This window comes from Salvelinus fontinalis, chromosome 15 (assembly GCF_029448725.1).
Source record: "Salvelinus fontinalis isolate EN_2023a chromosome 15, ASM2944872v1, whole genome shotgun sequence".
Lineage (NCBI taxonomy): Eukaryota > Metazoa > Chordata > Actinopteri > Salmoniformes > Salmonidae > Salvelinus > Salvelinus fontinalis.
Window position 1 is genome coordinate 26782959 of NC_074679.1, and position 24620 is coordinate 26807578.

At 42.8% G+C, this 24620-nt stretch overlaps 1 protein-coding gene across 8 annotated transcripts in view; it reads right to left on the reverse strand.

Moving 5' to 3' along the window:
• Positions 1–302: 302 nt before the first annotated feature.
• LOC129811655 (apoptosis-resistant E3 ubiquitin protein ligase 1-like) overlaps positions 303–24620 on the reverse strand; it is a 32932-nt gene continuing 8614 nt past the window's right edge. For 7 of the 8 annotated variants that reach the window (XM_055863130.1, XM_055863127.1, XM_055863131.1 and 4 more), the window contains 19 exons: positions 19819–20039; positions 14564–14635; positions 10165–10391; positions 8953–9190; positions 8137–8306; positions 7840–8020; positions 7336–7589; positions 7141–7218; positions 6884–7025; positions 6652–6773; positions 6452–6527; positions 6253–6362; positions 5961–6140; positions 4613–4735; positions 4287–4416; positions 4104–4162; positions 3876–3965; positions 3569–3744; positions 303–3411 (listed from right to left, as the gene is read on the reverse strand). In XM_055863130.1, coding sequence (XP_055719105.1) covers positions 3309–3411; positions 3569–3744; positions 3876–3965; positions 4104–4162; positions 4287–4416; positions 4613–4735; positions 5961–6140; positions 6253–6362; positions 6452–6527; positions 6652–6773; positions 6884–7025; positions 7141–7218; positions 7336–7589; positions 7840–8020; positions 8137–8306; positions 8953–9190; positions 10165–10391; positions 14564–14635; positions 19819–20039 — 2752 coding nt within the window. In that variant the 3' untranslated portion in view covers positions 303–3308. Of the gene's footprint in view, positions 3412–3568; positions 3745–3875; positions 3966–4103; positions 4163–4286; positions 4417–4612; positions 4736–5960; positions 6141–6252; positions 6363–6451; positions 6528–6651; positions 6774–6883; positions 7026–7140; positions 7219–7335; positions 7590–7839; positions 8021–8136; positions 8307–8952; positions 9191–10164; positions 10392–14563; positions 14636–19818; positions 20040–21955; positions 23218–24620 lie in introns of those variants that run through there. The other variant, XM_055863134.1, reaches the window with a different exon arrangement.

A 24620-nucleotide genomic window follows, 5' to 3' on the forward strand; every position in this document is an offset into this window, starting at 1 on the left:
GCCTACCGTCTGTAAGCTGTTAGTGTCTTAACGACCGTTCTACAGGTGCATGTTCATTAATTGTTCATGGTTCATTGAACAAGCATGGGAAACAGTGTTTAAACCCTTTACAATGAAGATCTGTGAAGTTATTTGGATTTTTACAAATTATCTTTTAAAGACAGGGTTCTGAAAAAGGGAAGTTTCTTTTTTTGCCAAGTTTAGGTTTCATGTGGTCTTCTGCTTGTGTCCAGCTCGGAATCCTTGAAACAGTCACCAGCAAATCTCAGCCTCCTTAAACAAAGACAAATTGACACAAAATGTAAAAATCTCCATCACGTTTTAATTCCATTAACAATAAAGGGACTGCAGAGCAGGAACCCTGACAATCATCAGTGATGGCCCACAGTTTTGTCATTTATTTTACACATAAAAATTCTCACCTCCAAGCTGTAAGCAACTATTTCACAATATTTACAACGATCCAAAACCAAACCCCACTAACCACTGAGCTTTCCCCATCACTTGAACTGGAATCTTAAACACGGAGAGCAGGACCTGCTTATGAGTGAAACACTATCTAAATAATAACTTTAAAATCACAGCTGCTGTTTCTTTTTACATCTTCATCTTTATCTGAACTGCATTTCAACTTTTTACACTTTTGTAAATGCACATAGTTTGTATAAGAATATTTAACATCTTGATTCCTATAGTACAATGCAATGCTACTTCTGTCAAGTCTTGTGTCTGACTTGTGCCTCCATAAGGATAGCAGCTACTATTTTAGTTGACTAGGTCATCTGCTTAGTCTAACATTTCAATACCCATAGACTTTCAGTCATTGCACTAACGTTAGTTAGCATTGGCTCGGGAAACTACCTATAACTGGACAGAGACATAAAATGGTATCCACGAGTTCATCTGACTCTGGGAAAGTAGACAAAGAGCCTCATTGCCAAAATCCAGAAGTATCCCTTTAAGACTTTGCCCTAGGCAAATCCTAGTGGAGGATGAAAGCTCACTGTGTCTCAAAAGAGAAATTCTGAGTGACTGGGAGGTATGTGCAGTAAACCCCAGCAGCAATAACAAAATCCCAGCACCCTTAAGAGCTTCCCAATAAGGTAAAGTTATTCTGTTAGTACGAGGAGCTTGGGAAGTGATATGTGTATCCTGTTCAACAAGAGTGAGGTGATGTTTAATTAAGTGGAAATCTCTTAGTGGCTGTACATGCTAGGAGAGTTGAATAACAGTAGCGTAACCCGCCATGGGTTTGCATTGTGGTAAGTTGTGAGGCTAAAGATTCAGGTGAACACAAAGAATACAATAATATTGCATAAGAATGTGTCTGCTTTAGGCTACTGTGCTATGTTCTAGATGTTGGCTTTCCTAAATAGCCTGTACATGTGGTTAGCTGCACACTGTAATATGGGGTATCTGTACTTTACTTTACTATTTATATTTTTGACTACTTTTACTTCACTACATTAAGAAAATATTGTACTTTTTACTCCATACATTTACCTTGACACCCAAAAGTACTTGTTACGTTTTGAATGCTAAGCAGGACAGGAAAATGGTCCAATTCACGCACTTATCCAGAGAACATCCCTGGTCATCCCTACTGCCTCTGATCTGGTGCTCACTAAACACACATGCTTCGTTTGTAAATAATGTCTGAATGTTGGAGTGGGCCCCTGGCCATGCGTAAGTAAATAAAAAAACTAGAAAATGGTGCCATCTGATTAGCTTAATATAAGGAATTTGAAATTATTTACACTTTTACTTTTGATACTTAAGTATATTTTAGCAATTACATTTACTTTTGATACTTAGCATATTTTAAACCAAATATTTTTAGATTTTACTCAAGGGGAATTTTACTGGGTGACTTTTACTTGAGTAATTTTCTAATAAGGCATCTTTACTTTTACTCAAGTATGAAAATTGGGTACTTTTTCCACCACTGAAGAAATATTCATCTTGTGTTTCCTGTCTCAGTATCCCTTTCTCAGGTGGCTTATCTACCAAGTTGTAGGAGTCAGAGACAGCACACTATGGGTAGTAGTTAGAAAGGAGGCAGATCAGATCACACAACCATGGGCAGGGACACAGGGACACACACACAGGGGATGCATAGATGAGATTCAGAGGTAAACCCAGACAAGGCGGTGAATGAAAACCAACAGTCAAGACCACAAGACATGACAGCTATCAAGATAACCTTGAGTTCCGATCTCTTCACATGTTAACATCCAATTGATATTCCCATGTCAAACTTCCACTGCAAAAACTACCAACAGTAATATTATAGTAATATCACTGTTGTTATACTTCTGCTAGTCTAGGCTTCTTTTAACTACACACTTCTCCAGATTAAGTCAGAGGCAAAGGGCTTGAATAAGGCAGGTTTTAAAACAAAAACTGTTACGGCTCAAGACAAATAACATTGCCATCAACAAGTCATCAACGGTATGGGTGAAATGTATTTGAACACTGAAGCCAATTGTCGATTTGAAACGATGATAACTAAAAAAAAATATGAATCAGCTGTAATATATTAAACTCCCACCAATAAAAAAGTATGACCTCAAAGATCTATCAAGTATCTTTAGTCCCTTCTGTTTGAAAATATATCTCAACTGTTGCTATAACGTGACAACCTTTTAACATGCATGTACACATATTGAAATGAAAGAGTGATATAATATATACTGTATATACATTTTACATTTGAATAATTTAGCAGAGCGACTTAAAGTATGAGTACATACATTTTCATACTTTTCGCACTATATACACACACACCCTTCCCTGATCAGGTAAGGCCAAAGTGCTATGGGGTGTGCAGCTTCTCCACACTTTGTGTAGGCTGCTTTTGCATTTAAATGTTCCTCAGCTTTTTTCCAAAATAAAATTCAAAAAAACAAAACAACACCAAGCTCACTAGGCTCTTTAACTAGCTCTATATTCTGTCTCAAAAACATCAAATTAAACAACTCTAACATCTAGAATAAAACTACCCAGCCTTTTCTAACACTAGGTCATGTTCTTCATTAGAAAAGCAAACATTGTACAGTATATACACATAGTGCAGACACCTGAAGACGTCCCAGAGCCAACTGGTCCTGTGGACTTCCTACCACTGAAAGAGGATCATGGATAGTCCGTGTGAGTCGAGGAGGGATGTTCATTGTCCAAAGCGGATGGAGCGGGTAACGGGCGTACCAGGGGCCTGGTTGGCGCTGGTGTCATTGGCACCCCACTGCTGTATGAGCAGGACCACAGTGTGACCAGAGTCTGGGGGTGAGCTCCAGGGATAGGGCCACTCAGAGCATGCCGAAGCCCTCACTGCCCTCACTGATGGCCAGCTTCAGCATCTTGTGCAGCTCCTCATAGGAGTCATAGGTGGGGAGGCAAAGCTGGTTAAAACTAGAGAGAGAAGAATTCACAGATAGTCAGTCACTTTACAGAACTGAAACCGACTGTATAGCACATGTATATGAATGTGTAAGAGTGCATGTGTATGTGTATACGGTGTCTGAGTGTGTGTGTGTTTGTGAGGGTGCGTGCATGCCCGTCCACTCACCAGGTGTGTGCGGTGGGCAGGGTGCTGTGTGTGGGAGCAGCGATGATCTGGAAGGAGGGGCAGAGGGTGTTGAAGCCCCCAGGGGGCAGCTGGGAGGAGCCGGTGGTGAACTGCAGCAGGCGAGCCAACTCCTCCTGGGTGAAGCTGGACACCACGGCCCAGAACCACTTCATCACCTGGCACAACACAACCCAGTCAGCATGGTGCACAACACTAACACGTTTGACACATCTCAATCATTATAACGCTGTAGCAAAGCAGTGTCGTTCACCATCTACTATGGCTCAGACCAGGTGGTGTCACACACCTTCTCTCTGAAGTGCCACGACCCTCCTACAACCACAGCATGGGCCTTGAAGTCCTGGACATTGATGTCCCCCGTACCGCACATCAACAGCTGGGGACAAACAGACATTTAGACCTTACAGTGCCATAGGACTGAGATTTTGAAAGTAGGACAAGGCATGTAAGCTTGGAAAGTTTGATAGGGGATGTAATGAGAGACAAAATCAGTTGTGAGTTTTATTCAACATACCTCCAGCTCATTCTCATCAAATATGGCCAGGAGGTTCTCTGGGACAAGTTCATTCAAACCTGCAATTCACAAAACAGTTCATTGCCAAAAGCTTGATTGCCTATCCTCTTATAGACATTCCAGATTAGATACAGGGGTGAATGTGAAATGACTCCATAATATATCGGTGTTTGCATCCCTTACCTTTGAGAAAGTGCTCCACCTCGTCTCGCACCTGACTGGCGAGCCTGTACTGGGCCAGCAGGTTCAGATAATGCATCTTGTTCTCATTGTTGACAGCAATCTGAGCTCCTCCAGATATCAGCTCCACCACCTGAAGAGTGACAGAGTAACAGAGCTCAGGACATGACTGACAACACACCCACACACAGACCCCGCACTGCCTTTCTAGGAGTACTAAGCAGTCTGCCAAGGAAATAATTACTCTGTTTTGTTAGTGCTTTCTTTTTTCTGTGAGATGACATGTTGGATAAGGGAAGTCATGTCAAACAGAAAGGTTCCCTCGTCACCTTCTCCAGCTGTCCTGACTTGTACTTCTCCTCAGCAAACACCAGGTCCATTTCACTGACATCATTGTTTAGGATGAAGCAGACTTTCGTTTTGTAGAACTCCTGATCATCCGTCTCAAAGTACTGCCGTGGAAAATTAAATACAAATACAGGAAAATAGATTTAAAATAAACATGTCATTCTAACTCGGTGAAACAACAAGGATGACTTATCCACTTAGAGCGGCAGGGTGAGATCTTAATATGTTCTAGAAACACCACAATATACAACTCATACGCTATGAAATAAACAGATTGCTTTTCTAACCAGCCAAAGCATTAGGAGAGAGGTAAACATTAGGAGAGAGGTAAACATTAGGAGAGAGGTAAACATTGGGAGAGAGGTAAACATTGGGAGAGAGGTAAGCATTGGGAGAGAGGTAAGCATTGGGAGAGAGGTAAGCATTGGGAGAGAGGTAAGCATTGGGAGAGAGGTAAGCATTGGGAGAGAGGTAAACATTGGGAGAGAGGTAAACATTGGGAGAGAGGTAAGCATTGGGAGAGAGGTAAGCATTGGGAGAGAGGTAAGCATTGGGAGAGAGGTAAGCATTGGGAGAGAGGTAAGCATTGGGAGAGAGGTAAGCATTGGGAGAGAGGTAAGCATTGGGAGAGAGGTAAGCATTGGGAGAGAGGTAAGCATTGGGAGAGAGGTAAACATTGGGAGAGAGGTAAACATTGGGAGAGAGGTAAACATTGGGAGAGAGGTAAACATTGGGAGAGAGGTAAACATTAGGAGAGAGGTAAACATTAGGAGAGAGGTAAACATTAGGAGAGAGGTAAACATTAGGAGAGAGGTAAACATTAGGAGAGAGGTAAACATTAGGAGAGAGATAAACATTAGGAGAGAGGTAAACATTGGGAGAGAGGTAAACATTGGGAGAGAGGTAAACATTGGGAGAGAGGTAAGCATTGGGAGAGAGGTAAACATTGGGAGAGAGGTAAACATTGGGAGAGAGGTAAACATTGGGAGAGAGGTAAACATTGGGAGAGAGGTAAACATTGGGAGAGAGGTAAGCATTGGGAGAGAGGTAAGCATTGGGAGAGAGGTAAGCATTGGGAGAGAGGTAAACATTGGGAGAGAGGTAAGCATTGGGAAAAAGGTAAACATTGGGAGAAAGGTAAACATTGGGAGAGAGGTAAGCATTGGGAGAGAGGTAAACATTGGGAGAGAGAAAACATTGGGAGAAAGGTAAACATTAGGAGAGAGGTAAACATTGGGAGAGAGGTAAACATTGGGAGAGAGGTAAACATTGGGAGAGAGGTCCATCTCTAGGTTCTCAGAGGATGTGGGACTGAGGCGGAGGACATACCTTGTAGTTCATCCTGAGTCCGATGAGCTGGGCCAGGAAGGAGCGGGTGAAGCGAGCGCGGACCAGCTGCTTGTAGGCCCCGCCCAGGGCTGACTCGTACAGGCACTTCCCCACCACGCGCCCCGCAAACTCATACATCTTCAGACGCAGGTGGACCGGCCGCTCAGCGTTGGGGTGGACCTGAGAAGATAGAGGGACAGACACAGTACCTCACTATCCTATTGGCTAAGGTCACTGAATATTGGCCTTAGCCGTATTGTTTAAGTTGTGCTGGTGAGAAGGGAGGTCTTACCAGGCCCTGGTTGTCGTCACTGAAGCGAGTGAACAGCTGATTGGTGGTGTCAAACAGGGTCTTACAGACGAGCTCAAACCACTCCCTTCGCGGCCCTCCCCAGTCCAGAGCTAGGGGCCAACACAACACACATACTGCGTCATTCAAAAGCCCTCCCCACACAACACCAGCTGACTGGCCTGTCATCTGCTGATTTTACCTTCCTCATCCTGGAACACCACCTCAAAGTTCTTACTCCAATCTGACACAGAGAAGTTCCGGGTGGATTTCAGAGACTGGGGAGAGATAGACATTTTAAAACACTGTAATTTTCACACTCAATGTCACCTTATGAGTCTGCAGTAGCAGTTCTTAATCTCACTGCGGCTGGGAGAATAGTTACACGGTGGGTTCACTCACAGAGTCCAGGATGCAGTGGCGTGTGATCTTCAGGCAGGTCTTGGTGCGAGGCCTCTTGGAGTGGATGTGTCTGAGCTCCCTCTGGAAGAAGCTCACCTTGTCCTGGAATGTCTCCGAGCCACCTGTCAACAGCACAAAAACCATCCAATCTCAATGCTTCTACAGAGGCCAAAAACGATCTATACCAGGTAAACCTCCAGGTTTACTGAACTGGAAAAGGAGGGATACCAACCGATATTCTTGTGCAGGAAACGGATGAAGGTGGCAGCCATGATGTTTCTGTCTTTACAGCTCAGCTCCACTGGCGGCTGGATCCCATCATCCACTACAAGAGTCAAGTACTTGTGAACGGGGTCAGGGCCATAGTATGTGAACTGAAGGGGAAGAAAGACGAGGGTGAACACACAAGCTCATTAAACCTACTGCTAAAGGTCAGACAATATTATGTGGAAGTCACACGGTGTTTCACAGCATGGCTGCTTGTCCTACCTTTGTCCCTGGGCAAACTCGAAAGGTGAAAAGGCGCCATGGAATGATTTTCAGGTAAAACTCCTTCACTGACAGTTGCTGTGTAGCAGAAAAGTAAATGGTCCAGTCAATGACAGAAGTCTGCAACCAACCCGGCTGTGGAGCATGTGGTATGTCTAGTCAAAACAAAATCCTTTCTATCCTCTCTTCACCCACCTTTGGCGATATGTAGCAGTAGACCTTTTTTGGTTTCTTGACCTTCTCCGGCTGTCCCTCTACAGGGGAGTCATGCTCGTCCTCCTCGTCCCCCATGGAGGGCCGTCTCTGAGGGGCCATCAGAGCCGAGGCTGGGAGTTGCCACGAGGAGTTACTGTAGTTACTGTAGTTCCCTGAGCCGTACAGGTACGCCTCAAAGTAGATGCTGATCCCTGTGGTGGACACGTTCTTCTCCACACAGTTCTTCTCATTCTCTGTTTGGTGGAAGGGTAGCAATTGAAACAAAAGAGTGATATGAGAACCCTAAAACCACAGCTTTTCCTCCACCAAGACGAAAGTCTAGACTCTACATATATTTCACTGTGGAGTATCTCATTTTGAGTATGATAGGCTGAAAATACATGTAGCAACTTGGTGAAATACCATTTGATCCACTATCCTATCACCATCTCTTCCTTCACATGGGCCTGTTCAATCATACCCTAAAATAGGACCCTTACTCACCACTGAGAACAATGATGTGGAACTCTCCGTTGCTGAGGGGCAGGTCGTTATAGGAGATGCGTGCCTGGAAACAGCCCTTCTTCCTAAGGGTGATCTTCAGCAGTACCTGGCACAGCTGCTTGTTGGACGTCACTGACTTACTGTAGTACTCCTCCAGGCTGTCGTCATCCACCGTGCCCAGCTGAGAGGAGGAAGACACAAAATGGATTCCCATTGTCCAATTTCACAGTCTAAAATCAGGAAACAATTTTTTTTATTCTGTTGTATGAGTGTTGTGTCGTGATTTTGGGTTCTTACCGAGTGGACGTGGACGCTGTAGTTGACTTCGTCTATCAGTGAGGTGGAGTTACTGGTGGGGTTGCAATACTCGTCCCGAGGCTCGATCTGCAGGGTATGCTGCTGGCCATATACTAAGACCAGTGTGGAGAAGTGGTAGGCTATCTTCGTTTTGGACGGGTCCACTGTCCCTGAAATGGACACAGAACATGTGGGGAAGAGATGAACATTCAGGGGATGTCTCAAATTAAAGTATGTAGTGTTTACCAGTAAAATACATACATAGGGCCTGAGACAACAGAGAAAAACACCTTTCATTTACACAAAGTTTCAAGTTGCTTCCATGTGAAGGGACCGTTTTCAACACTTATCAAACCTAATTGAGCAAAGCTGTAGAGCATAATACAAAAATGTCCAAACATTGTAATAAACAATCAGATTAAAATAATGTTCAGGAAAATATTGATATTGCCTTAAATAAATGTTATGATCATCATCATCACTTCGTAAACAAAGCCCAACTACAAAACATATTGTGATGATGAATACTATTAACATACTTATTATCATGTTATGAGTACTAGCAATGGGAAGAACATTGGAAGAAACGTTAGCATTATAATTCAGTGGTATCAATAATTCTGGTCTGGGTGGTCATTAATAATTCTTACTACGCAACGTCAAAGTTCTGTTCTTTATCATAAGTAAAAACACAATTATCAATATCAATGACTTAAACGTCCTCATGTCATCCATGCTTCACATTTATATTACAAATATAACACAGTCCAGTCCTGAGATGGGTTAGTCACACAGTCCAAAAGGTCATGACCTTACCTGGCTTGAATATCTTGTAGTAAGGGCTGTAGGCCACGTTGAGTCCTCCCAGTTTGACAGCTACCTCATAGCGTCCGGCCTTGCGGACAGTGAAGGCCACTTTGACCACATTGGACTCTGGCTCCTGCAGAACCTCCTGGGTGATGGGGATGTCTAGGGCCAGCTCTATGTGAGTGATGTTGACCCTTAACCCCACGGGTCGGTGGGCAGGGAAGGGCTGGCCGTTCTTGTAGAAGAGCTGGGGTAGAGAGTCAGAGCAAACCATGAGAAACCATGGCAGGATGTCTAGCACCACAACTTGTGCCAACAGTCTATTCTCACCTTGATATTGAATTGTATATTGTATTGTTGTGAAAAAGCTAGCAAGTAAACATTTCACTGTACTGTTTTACACCTGCTGTGTTCCGTGCATGTGACAAATAAACTTGAAACTTCATTGCGTGCTTTATAGCCCCAATAGAAAACCAACCGACAAGACAAATAACAGAATCACTGACTAACATCCGCAGAAACAAAAAAGTGTATCCCTCCTCTACATTCTCTTTAAAGGCCCATTGCAGTAAAACCTGATTTTCCTGTTTTTTTTCTCTACACTATGAGGTTGGAATAATACTGTGAAAATTATGATAATGCCTTTTTAGTGTAAGATCTGCTTAAAAAGAACACCTGAAGTTTTGGTGGGATTGAGTTTTTGCCAATTAGTTAATAGAGTTCCAAACCCCCCTTGGGGTTTCACGAAGAAGAAGACATATCGCATGACTGAAACTTAAAGGAAAACTCCACCCCAAAACGATATTTTGTTATTTGTTTCATTAGTCCATTGTTGACATAGTCCCAAAATGTGAGGGAGACCTTTAACCCTTCTCCAAACCTTTCTGCAAATAAGAGCTTGTTTTCAGTTTCCCCCTCCCCACTCAAACCACTCACACAGTCCTAGCAACATTATTGCTTGAGAAATTGCTCTTGGCTAAGAAGCATTTTTTGTTTATTTTTGACCATTTTAATTGAAAACAATCACAGTAAGGTACTTAATTATTACCCAGAAATGATTTGATATTGAGATAAAAATGTCTACATTGGACCTTTAATATTTGAGATGGGTGGTTGTGCTCTATTCGTCGTTTCATACAGAAACGTAACTTTTAAAATCCAGAAATGACTGAAGTAGCCTAGATATGTGATTTCAAGCAGATAGGTAGGAAAGGATCTTACCTGAACACGGAAGCTCATAGTCTGGCCCACTTCCTGTGGGTCCTTCCAATCCCAGGACACCTTGCAGGAGCGCGGGTCCAGGTAGTTCCCTCGTACATAGTCGTAGATGCTGCGGTCGCCCCTTCTCCCGGGGTCCTCATTCTGCAGGAAGCTAACCACCCGTGCAGCAAGCTCACATAGGAACTTGATGGTAAAGACAAACGCTATGATGGAAACAGTAATTCCACCTGCCAGGGGGAGACATTCAGTCAGAGACCTTGTTTGAACACACTGAATGTGATTAAATGCACAGCATACTGAGGATGGCTCATAGAGGTCTTCACGGGTCCAACATACCACAAAATTTGGAGATCTGACCCGGGACCCGAGCGGGTCCAGGTCCTAAATTTGGACTTTTGTCTCGGATCTGTGATGAGTCTGATATAATTGGCACGGGTCTCGGGTATGTGCAATTCAAATTTAATTATCGACTGGACCTGATTGGACCTGTCCTCTGTTAATTTACTGTTTGTGTGATGAGAAATGTGCAAGCTTGTTATCTCTGTTAGCCAATTGCAACTCAATAAAATGTATAGTTATGTTCGACTGAAAATGGTTGCAGCTGCTAACCTTACCTGCTGGAGAGAGACAGTAAAATGAGCCTTGGCCGAGGCTACTGTTGATTGTGAAGATGAAGTTATTTTTCATTGAAGTAAAACGAAAGTAAGAGGAGAAAAAGTACAGTAAAAAGAAGCCGACAAGGGTAATGTCCTCGGGGACAAGTTTTAATATTATAGTGGACAAAGATGAGAAGAATGTGGGTGTGGCCAAATGGACTGAGTGCAACTCATTATTCAGGTTTGATGCAATTGTCTACCTACCATTCATTTATTTCCATATTTATTATTGAATGTTTAGTCATCACATTATTATTGTAAATACTTTGTATTATTATTGTAGGCCTATTTTATAATCTAAACGGGTTCTCTGCATAGCCTATGCAAAAAGTTTTTTTCTCTTCATTTTGTTGAGACATTTTCGTTGGCTAAATTAAGTTTGTCTTTTTAATTTTGTGATCCATATTTAGTTTAAGGTTAAAAGTAGGCCTGTTGTAAAATAAATAGCATTAACCTATTACTGTAATTTGTTGATTAGGCCTACGGTAGGTAATCACCTTTCTTGGTAATAGCTGCAATATACAGTGCATTTGGGAAGTATTCAGACACCTTGAATTTTTCCACATTTTGTTACGTTACAGCCTTATTCTAAAATCATTAAATATATTTTTTTCTCCCCTCATCAATCTACACGCAATACCCCATACACACAATACCCCATAATGACAAAGCAAAAACTGCAAAAACTAGCAAACTTTTGCAAATTTGTTAAAAATAGAAAACTGAAATATCACATTTACATAAGTATTCAGACCCTTTACTCAGTACTTTGTTGAAGCACCTTTGGCAACGATTACAGCCTTGAGTCTTCTTGGGTATGACGCTACAAGCTTGGCACACCTGTATTTGGGGGGTTTCTCCCATTCCTCTCTGCAGATCATCTCAAGCTCTGTCAGATTGGATGGGGAGCGTTGCTGCAAAGCTATTTTCAGGTCTCTCCAGAGATGTCCGATCGTGTTCAAGTCCGGGCTCTGGCTAGGCCACTCAAGGACATTCAGAGACTTGTCCCAAAGCCACTCCTGCGTTGTCTTGGCTGTATCCTTAGGGTAATTTTCCTGTTGGAACCTTCGAACGGTCTAAGGTCCTGAGCAGGTTTTCATCAAGGATCTCTCCATATTTTGCTCCGTTCATCTTTCCCTCGATCCTGACTAGTCTCCCAGTCCATGCCGCAGAAAGAAATCCCCACAGCATGGTGCTGCCACCACCATGCTTCACTGTAGGGCATGGTGCCAGATTTCCTCCAGATGTGACGCTTGGCATTCAGGCTAAAGAGTTTAATCTTGGTTTCATCAGACCAGAGAATCTTGTTTCTCATTGTCTGGGAGTCTTTTGGTGCCTTTTGGCAAACTCCAAGAGGGCTGTTATGTGCTTTTTACTGAGGAGTGGCTTCCGTCTGGCCACACTACCATGAAAGCCTGATTGGTGGAATGCTGCAGAGATGGTTGTCCTTCTGGAAGTTTCTCCCATCTCCTCAGAGGAACTCTAGAGCTCTGTCAGAGTGACCATTGGGTTCTTGGTCACCTCTCTGACCAAGGCCCTTCTCCCCCAATTGCTCAGTTTGGCCGGGCGGCCAGCTCTAGGAAGTGTCTTGGTGGTTCCAAACTTCTTACATTTAAGAATGATAGAGGCCACTGTGTTCTTGGGGACCTTCAGTGCTGCAGAAATGTTTTGGTACCCTTCCCCAGATCTGTGCCTCAACACAATCCTGTCTTGGAGCTCTTTGGACAATTCCTTCGACCTCATGGCTTGGTTTGTGGGACCTTATATAGACAGGTGTGTGCCTTACAAAATCATGTCCAATCAATTGAATTTACCACAGGTGGACTCCAATCAAGTTGTAGAAACATCTCAAGGATGATCAATGGAAACAGGATGCACCTAAGCTCAATTTCGAGTCTCATAGCAAAGGGTCTGAATACTTATGTAAATAAGATATTTCTGTTTTTATTTTTAATACATTTGCAAAAATGTCTAAAAGCCTGTTTTCGCTTTGTCACTATTGGGTATTGTGTGTAGATTGCTGAGGATTTTTTTGTATTGATTCCATTTTAGAATAAGTCTGTAACGTAACAAAATGTGGGGTCTGGATACTTTCCGAAGGCACTCTAAGCCTGTTCAAAACTTTTTGGAATGTTTCATTCTGTTGAGCCATTTTCGGTGGCCAAATTAAGTTCCAGCTGTAATGTTGTGTTTGTCGCAATATAACAGAATTACCGGTATTCCCGGCAGGCCTACTATGCTACTCGCACACAAACCATGAAAAGGAAAAACCAAAGAGGGCAAAATGCAAAACTTTATTTAATGCAGCAATATAATAACCTGTTTGTATTTTCACTATAAACAATGACTTGACTTACTTTTGATATTAGCCTAATAAAGTTAACCAACTTTTGTGACGGTTTGGTGTGGTATGACTATTATTAGGCTTAGCTACTGCAGGCCTTTGACGGCAGTGTGCACCGGCACTCCAGGTGACTCCGACAGTTGAACTTGAGGTGAGGAAGAATGTTTTAGGCCTACCAGAGTTACTCCTTTAATCTTACAATCACAGGAGGTTGGTGGCACCTTCATTGAGTAGTACTGGCTCCTGGTAATTTCTGGAGACTATAATGTTTACAACTTTGAAACAACAAATTGTGTTTTTTTGTAATTGGTTATTGGGCGTTTGGACAAACGGTGGATCATTTGGCCAGTATCACTTGTTTACTAATGGCGCTGGCAGCGCCGAGTTGGAGGTTTCCTTCTCTCTCTTTCCACTATCGGATCTGAACGGGTCTCTCGGCTTCGAACCAGCACGGGTCTGTTTTCCATGGTCTTTTCGGGAAAGGGTCTGACTGTTTTCGGGTCCCTTCCGAACGGGTCTCCGTTTTTGGAAAATAAATGTATGCATATTGGGTTGGGTGGGAAAGCCATGGATCCATCCAACTTTTTGGACCCGTGAAGATCTAATGGCTCATGCTGATCTTATTAGTGGAGAGACCATTTGCAATGCAATTGTGGAAAAATTACTTCAAAGAATGCTTTAAAGGGATTGTTCACTTTCATCCAAAAGTATCTACATTGATTGTGAAGCTCAAACAGTCACTTATATATGCTTTGAACAAAGCAAATATCGAACCCATGACTTGATTGGGATTTGTGCCACCAATGCCAAAAGTTTAGCATGTGGAAACAGTGCCAGGGAAACTAACCCAAAGCATGGATTGGCACCATACCTTCTCCATTGACTACTTACAGGGTAAGGAAACCCATTTTGTATTTTTGAGTGAACTATCCCTTTAAGGTCTATTTCCTTGAATGTGCTGTGGAGAAGCAGTAATTGTATGGGTAAAGCCTGAAAATCTTGGGACACACAAACAGTATCTGTAGTTCAAATATATAAAATATATATATATAATATATTTGAACTACACACAAACAGTATCTGTAGTTCAAATATATAAAATATATATATATAATATATTTGAACTACAGATACTGTTTGTGTGTCCCAAGATTTCCAGGCTTTACCTATACAATTACTGCTATATATATGTGACTGTTTTTTAAAATTATTATTTATTTTTATTTTATTAAATGTAAAAAAAAATTACCTTAATTTTACTAGGCAAGTTTCAACTGTACTAGTATTTTCAACAAGTACCTCCTGATAATTCTAATGACAGGTTGGTTTAGGCCCCAAGCCTTGCTGACAGGCGCCCATCCCCTTCTTCAAACAGCTACTGTCAGTAGAACTCACTCACCAATCACGTAAAACATGAGGTCCCTTATCAGAAAGCACAGTGCCACAGTACAGCCAAATATAAAAGCTCCCGCTGAAAGAGAAACAAAGACAGACATCATACTTTACTTGACTTTCACAGCACAGAAAAAACTTTTGACAGACATTTCATAATAAGCTGATGTGCCCTACGTCAATTTTGGTTGCATAAGCTCCTACATATTTTGCTGTGTGACGTGACATTTTATTTTGGGAGCACCAGTGCGACCAGGACAAAAATGACCCTGATAATGACTGTTGTATTGATAGGTTTCACTGTGCAGTTGTTTCTGAGTGCCTTAGAGACAAAAGTGAGCACAGATTTGTTCAATCCAAAGCCTACATGTAAAGAATATTAAAAAATATTAAAGAATGTATCAGTGACTTGTATTTCTTGCAACTTTCTGAAGACGTAACGGCATGGGAATGCCTGTGTCTACCACTTTGTGTAGCCAGTTAGCGATGCCGAAACAGTCATTTATAAAGGCTTTAACATAAAACTTTCGATATTAAATGGAAGCAGGCTTACCTGGCAGAATGATATGATATAATGATGATTTGTATCAATCGGATGCTATTTTTTTTTGTCAAACTCTGCTATTGAGCATGCAGTACAGAAACACCGCCAACCAAACACCAGTCTCTTGAGTTCAATTGAAATTATTTTTCAATAAAAAAAAATACTTCCCACACTGCCCCTACTCGGATGGTATCGCGCCGTCCCAACCTTCGCTCTCTCTCCCCCGCTACTCTCTCCTCTTCCATCCTATCATCTCTTCCATCTGCTCAAACCTTCTCCAACCTATCTCCTGATTCTGCCTCCTCAACCCTCCTCTCCTCCCTTTCTGCATCCTTTGACTCTCTATGTCCCCTATCCTCCAGGCCGGCTCGGTCCTCCCCTCCTGCTCCGTGGCTCGACGACTCATTGCGAGCTCACAGAACAGGGCTCCGGGCAGCCGAGCGGAAATGGAGGAAAACTCGCCTCCCTGCGGACCTGGCATCCTTTCACTCCATCCTCTCTACATTCTCCTCTTCTGTCTCTGCTGCTAAAGCCAATTTCTACCACTCTAAATTCCAAGCATCTGCCTCTAACCCTAGGAAGCTCTTTGCCACCTTCTCCTCCTTCCTGAATCCTCCTCCCCCTCCTCCCCCCTCCTCCCTCTCTGCTGATGACTTCGTCAACCATTTTGGAAAGAAGGTCGACGACATCCGATCCTCGTTTGCTAAGTCAAACGACACCGCTGGTCCTGCTCACACTGCCCTACCCTGTGCTCTGACCTCTTTCTCCCCTCTCTCTCCAGATGAAATCTCGCGTCTTGTGACGGCCGGCCGCCCAACAACCTGCCCCCTCCTCTCTTCTCCAGACCATTTCCGGAGACCTTCTCCCTTACCTCACCTCGCTCATCAACTCATCCTTGACCGCTGGCTACGTCCCTTCCGTCTTCAAGAGAGCGAGAGTTGCACCCCTTCTGAAAAAACCTACACTCGATCCCTCCGATGTCAACAACTACAGACCAGTATCCCTTCTTTCTTTTCTCTCCAAAACTCTTGAACGTGCCGTCCTTGGCCAGCTCTCCTGCTATCTCTCTCAGAATGACCTTCTTGATCCAAATCAGTCAGGTTTCAAGACTAGTCATTCAACTGAGACTGCTCTTCTCTGTGTCACGGAGGCGCTCCGCACTGCTAAAGCTAACTCTCTCTCCTCTGCTCTCATCCTTCTAGACCTATCGGCTGCCTTTGATACTGTGAACCATCAGATCCTCCTCTCCACCCTCTCCGAGCTGGGCATCTCCGGCGCGGCCCACGCTTGGATTGCGTCCTACCTGACAGGTCGCTCCTACCAGGTGGCGTGGCGAGAATCTGTCTCCGCACCACGTGCTCTCACCACTGGTGTCCCCCAGGGCTCTGTTCTAGGCCCTCTCCTATTCTCGCTATACACCAAGTCACTTGGCTCTGTCATATCCTCACATGGTCTCTCCTATCATTGCTATGCAGACGACACACAATTAATCTTCTCCTTTCCCCCCTCTGATAACCAGGTGGTGAATCGCATCTCTGCATGTCTGGCAGACATATCAGTGTGGATGACGGATCACCACCTCAAGCTGAACCTCGGCAAGACGGAGCTGCTCTTCCTCCCGGGGAAGGACTGCCCGTTCCATGATCTCGCCATCACGGTTGACAACTCCATTGTGTCCTCCTCCCAGAGTGCTAAGAACCTTGGCGTGATCCTGGACAACACCCTGTCGTTCTCAACTAACATCAAGGCGGTGACCCGTTCCTGTAGGTTCATGCTCTACAACATTCGCAGAGTACGACCCTGCCTCACGCAGGAAGCGGCGCAGGTCCTAATCCAGGCACTTGTCATCTCCCGTCTGGATTACTGCAACTCGCTGTTGGCTGGGCTCCCTGCCTGTGCCATTAAACCCCTACAACTCATCCAGAACGCCGCAGCCCGTCTGGTGTTCAACTTTCCCAAGTTCTCTCACGTCACCCCGCTCCTCCGCTCTCTCCACTGGCTTCCAGTTGAAGCTCGCATCCGCTACAAGACCATGGTGTTTGCCTACGGAGCTGTGAGGGGAACGGCACCTCCGTACCTTCAGGCTCTGATCAGGCCCTACACCCAAACAAGGGCACTGCGTTCATCCACCTCTGGCCTGCTCGCCTCCCTACCTCTGAGGAAGTACAGTTCCCGCTCAGCCCAGTCAAAACTGTTCGCTGCTCTGGCACCCCAATGGTGGAACAAACTCCCTTACGACGCCAGGTCAGCGGAGTCAATCACCACCTTCCGGAGACACCTGAAACCCCACCTCTTTAAGGAATACCTAGGATAGGATAAAGTAACCCTTCTAACCCCCCCCCCCCCCCTTAAAAGAGTTAGATGCACTATTGTAAAGTGGTTGTTCCACTGGATATCATAAGGTGAATGCACCAATTTGTAAGTCGCTCTGGATAAGAGCGTCTGCTAAATGACTTAAATGTAAATGTAAATGTAAATGTAAATTAAAGGGAAACTATGTTTTTCTTTTCTTCCCTAGACCTCAAAAGTGGTCTCCTGATAGTCTATACAGATGCTTGTGGCATAATAAAACCCAATCAAAAAGTTTTACTTCAGACTTAGAACATCCAATTGTACGATTTTTAAATTTAATTTTAAGTGTGATTTTGAGAGTGAAAATCTGAAAAAATAACTTCAACAAAACCGAGAAAATGTTTTTGTTGTGGCTTTTGGTGTTATTAGGGTGACTACATGTATTGGCTGGTAGATTTTATTTATCTACCTGCCACAGTGGCTGGTGGACCAAAAAGTTAGTTTTTAGGCCCTGTTCAACCATGTCGCTGGTCATTCCAAAACCAGCATTTGTTTACACCTTGTTCAGTCATGTTACCTCATTAGCTAGCTAGCTAACAACCTGGTTACTTTATCAGTTTATCTAAACATTTGGAGGCAAAGAAAGAAGCGAAAAGGGATAGCTTAATTATAAGATCAATGATCATAGCAATGAATGAATGACTGATCACTTGCATGTCATCACTCACAAACTTGACGACCTTAAAGAGACAGTTTAGAATTCGATGTAATGCGCTTCAATAGATTGTGCAAAAGCACTATGTAGAAACCTAATATTACACAAATGACTGTAATTATCAACTTTTTAGCTTTTTATAATAAACAAATGTCTTTACCGGGTTAAACATTTGTTTCTAGATACAACATGTAGCAAGTAGCAAGAATTCATATACCCCCAATATGCTAGATCTCAATCAATTCAAAAATATATATATCTTATGGTGCTCCTAGATTTTCAATTTTAAGTGATGTTTTTATTTATTTAGAGCACTGCCTACGCCCTTCATTCTCACAGGCATACTCACAGACCAACTTGGAGGATTGACCTTTTTATTTCACTTTTGCTTTCTAATATACCTGTAGATAATAAACCTTTAAAACTAGAACACATACCCATGTTGGACTCTGCATCCAGGACATTAATCCGAAAGTCTAATTGGTCCATGTTGTCCTGCACTAGCCAAGCACAGTAGTGTGTGGACAATCTGTGTATTCACCGATGCGTCACACCACAAAGGCAAATCAAGCTTTTCCAGAAATAGGACTTAGGCTATTCTTGGCATCAGAGAAGATACCTATCATAGGTAACATAGCTATTTGCTCATTGGGAGTGTATAAGCCTATGAGAATCGGTGTGTACTACAGTATGTAAATTAGGATAGGGTAAGAAATTGTACATGAGAATTGTAATGCAACAACAATGGCCTAGGCTACTTTCTTTCACATTATGTGGTTGCATTAACTGTCTTAATATGGCCCTGTAGTAACAGTCAACTTCTCCTTTACAAAACCTAGTTTCGTTCATCTGTGTGGCTATTGCTTAATAAAAAAAGTTCAATGCTAGGTCCTTGCAATTAGGGCTGGCATAATTACCATATAACCTTGTAACCGATGGTTAGGATGAAGACCGCCATGAAAATAAAAGAACTGTCATAACGAACAGCTGGCTAAAGTATTATCCCCATACTTATGTGCCAATACGATATTTATTGTGATTCTCACGATTCTATATGTGTTGCGATTCAATACAGTGAATTTAATTGCGAATCGTTGTTCCAGTCATATTGCTCACCACATGTCTGTTGCAGAGGAACAAGAGAGCCATGAGAAAACTAGTTTTGATCAGTCATGGAAATAAAAGTGCTGAAAACAAATTTACTGCATATTTAAAAAGATAAGAGAACAAGCTATGAAGGAAACATACTGGAGTGTTGGTGCAGGTACATTCAACTGGCACAAACATTATATTGCGATATTGTGTCTTGACGACGATACGATATAACGTCAAAAATAATATCCCCATCACTATTAACAACATTCATGAAACGTAGTTGCTCCTTGCTGAAAGAAGCAACAAACAAGTTTTCAACGCAGCAGCAACACACATAGAAATATAATGAATATAACAGGCTTGGAACTAACTTTGGCAATTTCACTGGAGAGGATATGGGTAGCTGATGCAATAATGTCCATGGTAATGTAGACTGTTCATTAAATTATGTTAACTGATGTGTGGCACATATTGAAGGGTAAAATTCCTGCTTTTACTTCCTGCTTTGCTCCTATGGATACACTCGCAAAGGCCGCCAGTCACAGCCCTACATCAGTATCTTCTACAGCCAGTGTCTGAAATCACTCTTAATCCATGGCAGACGCATTGCACTCACCGATAGACCACTTCTCATTTAGGCGCCTTTCAGCAAGGCTGTGCACGAGTTGGATCTCGTAGTCCTGGTCGCGGCTTCCCCTAGAGGCCTGGAGAACCTTGACGCCTGTGGACAGCTTGATGTAGTCTTCGTAGTAGTATCCCCACGCAGCAAGAGAGAGCTGCAACTGGCTGTCAAACTGGGCTAGATCATCCAGAGTCATACAACCCAAGGTCTTCAGTCTTCAGTTGGACCACAGTGCAATATGATCAAACACAGAGAAAAAACAGTCAATTGTATTCATTCACCTCTAGCATGGCCACAGTCTCAAACAGGATAATACACAGACTGAACAAGAAGAACCTGACTTTAAAGCTGGGTTGTAGTCTGTTATTGCTTTAAATATTGTGTACTTTATCATGCATGCAAGGCAAATATTGGTCTATCACCCTGTTCTGCACTGTACCACAGTAACTTTAACATGATCTACTTGGTTACATTTACATTAAACATTTAAGGGGCAATCTGCAGTTCTAACAATAACAAAGTGACATTCATCCACTGATTTGGTAAATAATAATAATAATTACATTTGTAAAGCGCTTTTCATTATCCAGGAATAATCTCAAAGTGCATAAAATAACAATTTAAATAGAAAAACTTAAAAAAACTAAATAAATATAAACTCAACATGCAACAATTTCAATGATTTTACTGAGTTACAGTTCATATAAGGAATTCAGTCAATTGAAATACATTTATTAGCCCCATATCTAAGGATTTCACATGACTGGGCAGGGGCACAGCCATGGGTGGGCCTGGGAGGACATAGCAGGAAGAGAATGGGTCCTAGCACCGACCCTTGTGGGACACCACAGGTTATGGTGGACTCCACTGATCTTGCCTCACCAAGGGTGACGTACTGCTTGTGGTTAGAGATGTAGGAGGTAAACCATAGAGAATGGCACCAAATGGGATGGCTGCAGTTTTACGAGCTCCTGACCAATTGTGCTATTTTTTTTTTTTTTTTGCAGTTTTCTTCTTTTTGGTACATAATTATTCTGCCATCGTTTATTATGACCGAAAAGAACTTCTGGACATCAGAACTGCGATTACTCAGCTCAAACTGGACTAGGATTTTTTCATTAATGAGTCAGACACAAAGGATATACTGGTCCTCTTGGACCAGGCCCAACTTCCTCTCATTCGTATGAAGAAGAGGCGCCGTTACAAAGGTTGAAGAGCCAGATGCCTGGCAAGACAGCGCTGGCGAGTGGATAATCCGCATTTACCCTCCGTTTTACTGCTAAACGTGTAATCACTGGAGAAGAAATTGGATGAGCTCCGTAAGATCAGGAGGGGTGGTGTGTGTCTCTTTGATAACAACAGCTGCTACGCAATCTCGTAATATTAAGGAAGTCTCATGGTTTTGCTCGCCTGAATTAGAGTGTCTCATAATAAGCTGTAGACCCCACTATTTACCAAGAGAGTTTTCATCTATATTCTTCATAGCTGGCACTAAGACAGCACTCAGCGAGCTGTATAAGGCCATAAGCAAACAAGAAAATGCTTATCCATAGGCTGCTTATCCAAAAACTCAAACAGGAAGTAGCAGTGACGTGGTCAATACGGAAGTGGTCTGATGAAGTGGATGCTAAGCTACTGTTTCTGGAATACGTTCCGGGATTCATCCAATGGCATTGAAGAGTATACCACTTCAGTCACTGGCTTCATTAATAAGTGTATCGACCACGTGGTCCACACAGTGACAGTACCGGTATCCCTTGTATATAGCCTCATTATTGCTATTTATTGTGTTACAATTTTTTCTTTAGTTCAGCAAACTTGTAAAAAAACTCTGCACTGTTGGTTAACCTCTACGCGATTGGTATCCCCCCATGGGACGGTTGAGCTAACGTGCACTAATGTGATTAACATGACGTTGTAAGTAACAAGAACATTTCCCAGGACATAGACATGTTTTATATGGGGAGAAAGCTTAAATTATTGTTAATCTAACTGCACTGTCCAATTTACAGTAGCTATTACAGTGAAAAAATACCATGCTATTGTTTGAGGAGAGTGCACAACAACAAAAAACAATTATCACGGCAACTGGTTTGATACATTCACCTCTGAAGATAAATAACGTACTTACATTCAGCAATATTGCTCTGATTTGTCATCCTGAGGGTCCCAGAGTTAAAATGTAGCATAGTTTTATAAAATAAAATCTATTTTTATATTAAAATGTAGGAACTGGGTTCTACAATTTGAACCCCTGCTATGTCTGCCCCCTTGCTTCAGGTCCTGAGCTACAGGCAGTTAGATTTGGGTATATAATTTTTGGCGAAAAAAAAAAAAAAGGGTCCGATCCTTAATTAAGGGCTTGTAAATAAGCTTTTCCCTGTTGTATTCGGCGAATTAATTAGAGTTTATGGCAGTCCCACAGACGGCAGTGTGCTCTCTGAGGCGCTGCAGTAGAATGTGTGATCTACTGTGTCGAAAGCAGTACTAAGGTCTAAAAGAAGGAGGAGTCAGAGTGGGGTTAGAGTTGGAGGATACAATGTTCACTCGGGTGGTGTTGATTTTAGCCTTAAAGAACTCAGAAAATCTGTTGCATTGTTCAGTAGTTGCTGTGGGAGGGCCAGAGTCTGTAGGATGGAGAAGACGACTGATGGTGGAAAACAAAGTCTTACGATTTCCTCGGTCGTTGTCAGAGTAGAAGGTGGAGTGGGCTGCTTTTAATGCTTTTAAATAACAAGCCTGGTAGTCTTTATAGACCAGTAGATGGACAATTAGGCCAGCACATCTCCACAGACGCTCTCCCTTGTGGCCATGGGTCTTCATGCTAAGCAGCTCCTCTGTGAACCGTTGGAAGGATATTTGGAAGGATACTTTTTCAAGGGAAAGGCTGTTTAAGGTGTTCCTTAGAGTGCTGTTATACAGGTCAACCATCTATCTCAACAGGGATATCAGACTCATGACAGTCAGCTTGTAGGGCAGGGCAAACAAACTCCTGGAAGACGGACGTGTCAAGGGACTTGTTTTTTAATTTAATAGTGTGCTTATGGCAGAGCTGAAGTGCAGGAGTACTCACAGACATTGTAATGGCCCTATGGCCAGATACACCGATCTCATGTACATCCAGGTCTGAGGTAGGGACTTCTCCAGTGATGAAGTCTAAATAGTGTTAATTGCTGAAGGATGGGGCTGGAGAAATGTAGCTACTCTCAAATTCATAGACAGAGCTATGGATGCAAGGACTGACCAGCCATGAGATTATAGTTTTAACCATGTTTTGAGGCTATACAGTGTTTGTTTACAATTACTTTGTTTGAAAACAAAGGAGTAAAACAAGTTTATATTTTGGGTTCTGATGGGGTAAAAAAATTGCCCATTAGGGATTTATTTATAAGTTAGTGGCAAGAAAAAGTATGTGAACCCTTTGGAATTACCTGTATTTCTGTATAAATGGGTCATCAAATTTGATCTAATCTTCATCTAAGTCACAACATTAGACAAACATAGTGTGCTTAAACTAATAACACACAAATGATTGTATTTTTATTGTCTATATTCAAATCAAAGTTTATTTGTCACGTGCGCCGAATACAACAGGTGTAGACCTTACAGTGAAATGCTTACCGTACTTAATACCTCACTTAAACATTCACAGTGTAAGTTGGGGAAAGTATGTGAACCCCGAGGCTAATGACTTCTCTAAAAGCTAATTGGAGTCAGGTGTCAACTAACCTGGAGTCCAATCAATGAGACAAGATTGGAGATGTTGGTTAGAGCTGCCTTGACCTATAAAAAACACTCACAAAATGTGAGTTTGCTATTCACAAGAAGCATTACCTGATGTGAACCATGCCTCGAACAAAATAGATCTCAGAAGACCTAAGATGAAGAATTGTTGTCTTGCATGAAGCTGGAAAGCGTTACAAAAGTATCTCTAAAAGCCTTGATGTTCATCAGTCCACGATAAGACAAATTGTCTATAAATGGAGAAAGTCCAGCACTGTTGCTACTAGTGTCTGTCCTGCAAAGATGACTGCAAGAGCACAGCGCAATGCTCAATGAGGTTAAGAAGTGTCAGCTAAAGAAATCTCTGGAACATGCTAACATCTCTGTTGACGAGTATACGTCATGTAAAACACTAAACAAGAATGGTGTTCATGGGAGGACACCATGGAAAAAGCCACTGCTGTCCAAAAAAACATTTATTTATTTTACCTTTATTTAACTAGGCAAGTCAGTTAAGAACAAATTCTTATTTTCAATGACGGCCTAGGAACAGTGGGTTAACTGCCTGTTCAGGGGCAGAACGACAGATTTTTACCTTGTCAACTCAGGGATTCGCTCTTGCAACCTTTCGGTTACTAGTCCAACGCTCTAACCACTATGCTACCTGCCATCCCTACACTCTAACCACTATGCTACCTGCCGCCCCTACACTCTAACCACTATGCTACCTGCCGCCCCTACACTCTAACCACTATGCTACCTGCCGTCCCTACGCTCTAACCACTATGCTACCTGCCGTCCCTACACTCTAACCACTATGCTACCTGCCGTCCCTACACTCTAACCACTATGCTACCTGCCGTCCCTACACTCTAACCACTATGCTACCTGCCGTCCCTACACTCTAACCACTATGCTACCTGCCGTCCCTACACTCTAACCACTATGCTACCTGCCGTCCCTACACTCTAACCACTATGCTACCTGCCGTCCCTACACTCTAACCACTATGCTACCTGCCGTCCCTACACTCTAACCACTATGCTACCTGCCGTCCCTACACTCTAACCACT